Consider the following 3045-nt stretch of genomic DNA (forward strand, 5'->3'; position numbering starts at 1 on the left):
ATGGCAGAGCGCGGCTGCTCGTCTGTGTCTGTGGTGGACACCCATAGGACACGGCCTCCATTGCCGCCTCGGCTGAGCAAAGGGGGGCAACGTACAAGCGCTGTGCAGACCCTCTTGTTCCTGCTGGTGGCCCTGGCGCTGTGTGGCATGATGATTGAAGCCTGCTTCATCTATCGACTCTACCAAACTGAACAAGTGGGTGTAATATTTTAAAATACCGCTCTTAGGATTATACATTGAACTTTTAGAAATTTTGGGGCTCTGCGCTTGCTCTTTAACCACTCTCCATTTTACTTTCGTGACTTGATTGTGATCAGTTTTGCTACCTATTCTCAGTTTCATTTTTTATTTAACGTTACTATAATTGTCCTTCACGTTCTGTTACAGTGTCACATTTTTTGAGAAAAATTTGATATTGAATATTTTATATGAACGATTTAATGTAAAATGCAAAACTAAAGAAATCAACCTTGAAAAGTTTGATGCACTCAGTGATCCTTTGACAGTTTTGATGTGAAAGTTGATCTTTTTTGTGTGTTAAGTTTCAAACACCAGTTAAAAGTGCAGATAAATACCACTGACAGTGTTGATAAATGCTGCTGAAAGGTAAAGGAGAACAATTGTGTATTTTTTATTGTGTATCTGAATCATACAAATATCTTAACTTGTAAAACTAATCATTAGATGCACACTTTTTAGAGTCAAGTTGATTGAAGACAACCACAACTGACTTTAAAAACACAAAAATGTTTATATCTCACTCAGTTTTACACATTTTGACCCCAGATTTGCTGCGGCCGCAGCTAAGGCTGATTCCCAACACATTCTGAGCACTAAGATGAGAATGTACAAGACATGTGCACAAATTTTGGCTATGAAATATTTGTGGTCATCTCTGTTAGCTAAATATCTCAGTAACTACTATGGATTTAATGAAACTTTTGAGGAAACAATAATTAGATGGTTATCTACAACTTAAAAACTTTAACGGCAACTCAATTCAAGATGGCCACAGGAAGCACATGACCTTCAAAAACCCTCAAAAATAGCAATAATGCAGTCCATTTTACAGATATCACTCTGAAATTTGCTCTTATAGCTGAGACATCCTTTCTGGGACCCTGTCCACACAATTTCGTTCCACCACATGTACCACATGTGGTGCAAATGACAATAAAGGAACTCTGACTCTTAACTGACTCTGACTTTCCTAAAACCTTAGTGTTAACTGTTGGCGTTAACCCTGTTTGTTTGTTAGCAAAATATATCTCTTATTTTATCTCACCTCATCTCATCTTGTCTCATTTCATCTTATCTCATCTCATGTTATCTTATCTTATCTTAGATCATGAACCACTGAATAGATTTAATGAAACTTGCAGATAGTAATCACTGGATGTACCTCCATGACTCGTTACCTCTAAGTGTTAACCATCAAACAAAGACACTACAGCTAATCAACAGTAGCAAACACAAAAATCTATATATCTTTGTCTGTTTTACAGAAATTAAGCTACAATTCACATTTCTAGTAGCTGAGAGTCACAACACTCTACGTGTGCATAAAGTACACAAGATTATTTTACCATTATTTTCAAGGTTTGACCAACACGGCTACAAATCTGTTGTTTCCTCAACATGATGGTCTTAGTGTAAAACTTATACGTGAAAGGTGGTGAAAGATTTGCATTCCTTCAACAAATAATAGGCTTTTAATTTGACGTACCAAGTATCACATCAAAAAACTGCCTCCATCACGGTCAGAGTTTATTTTGAAAGTAAACCTGAAGAATCTTCAAGAACGCCTGTAAAAAGAAGAAGTTATGACGCAAAACTAGTTTATGTTTTCTAAGTCATGTAAATGATTTTGTTCTAAAACTGCTGACTTTCAATTATTTCACGGTACGGGTAAGCGAGTAGACCAGACATGGCCAAGTACATTACGTCTGTAACAATTGCAAAATCCTATAGTGACGCCTTAGAGAGCAACAATCCCCAAACGTGATGCTTTATGGTTGTGAAAAGTTGCTGATCAGTGTTCTGACTCAGTTTCATACCCTGTCCTGACTGTGTGCGAGGGCAGTGGTCTTAGGGTTTTGAAAGTGGAGGAGGTTTTCTGAGAAGATAGACAGCACATGCTGCACCAACAAGGGATGGTGCAGAGAAGGAAATGGTCTACTTCCTTTGTCACAGTCATAATCAACCTTTTGTTTATGTTCAGAAAGAGCATCAAACATTGCCTTTGCAGAAAAATGACAAAAAAAAAAAGTTGTTGCTTTTTGCATCGTTTTGTTGCAGCTGTGTTGCATTTAGTCCTGCATCTGTTTCAGTGTTGCAGCATGCACGCACACAGCAACCGCTGACAGTTTTCTTCTTTCTACCATTGCAGGTCTCCTCAGCAACAATCTCAAAGCTCATTGGAGGTACGTCTTGGCACATTTTCTTCAATTCAAAGTTTTGTTAACTAGAAAAAAAAAATCCACAATGCTTCCTTTTCAAACAGGTGATGAAGCCTCTGCCACTAAACCTCCAGGCGAGGATGTTCTTCCATCCAAACCAGTCGCGCATTTAACAGGTAAAACCAGAATTCCTGTGGTTTCTGTAATGATAGTGGCTATTTTAATACCAAAGCGCACCATTGTTGTTTTCTTTCCAGATGGCCCAGATGTGGTTCATGACGAACATGTCATGGCGTGGAGCATGGTCGCAGGACCAAACCTCTACGAGATAAAGTATGAAAACAAGGAACTCATCATCCAGAAAGAGGCCTACTACTATGTCTACTCCAAGGTTTTCTATTTCTTAGACAGTAGCAGCTTTACCCATGAAATAAACGTGAAAACTGAAAGGTATGCAGGAGGATACATTACTCTCCTGCAATCCAGGAACAACTCACCAACGCCGGGTAAAATCCAATCCAACAGTTATCTGGGAGGAGTGTTTCACTTGTACAAGAATGATGCAATTTATGTAAACGTGAGTAACACAAGAAGAATTGCACGGCACAAATCTTTTGAGAACGTCTTTGGTGCATATATGATATAA

General features: G+C 38.6%; 1 protein-coding gene across 1 annotated transcript; it reads left to right on the forward strand.

Annotated features, from left to right (window-relative positions):
• tnfsf14 (TNF superfamily member 14) lies at positions 1–3045 on the forward strand. Its single transcript, XM_037689083.1, has 4 exons — positions 1–195; positions 2390–2423; positions 2504–2575; positions 2657–3045. Exons 1-4 carry the CDS (start codon positions 1–3, stop codon positions 3043–3045), a joined length of 690 nt encoding a protein of 229 aa, XP_037545011.1.

Source organism: Nematolebias whitei, chromosome 15 (assembly GCF_014905685.2).
Source record: "Nematolebias whitei isolate Nwh7 chromosome 15, NemWhi1, whole genome shotgun sequence".
Taxonomy (NCBI): Eukaryota; Metazoa; Chordata; class Actinopteri; order Cyprinodontiformes; family Rivulidae; genus Nematolebias; species Nematolebias whitei.

Bases quoted from the DNA above. Each gene is read 5' to 3' on its own strand.
- tnfsf14 (XM_037689083.1), top strand. From the start codon at position 1: ATGGCAGAGCGCGGCTGCTCGTCTGTGTCTGTGGTGGACACCCATAGG. The intron at 2,424-2,503 runs GTACGTCTTGGC...CTTTTCAAACAG, and splicing joins AATCTCAAAGCTCATTGGAG to GTGATGAAGCCTCTGCCACT. The intron at 2,576-2,656 runs GTAAAACCAGAA...TTTTCTTTCCAG, and splicing joins ACCAGTCGCGCATTTAACAG to ATGGCCCAGATGTGGTTCAT.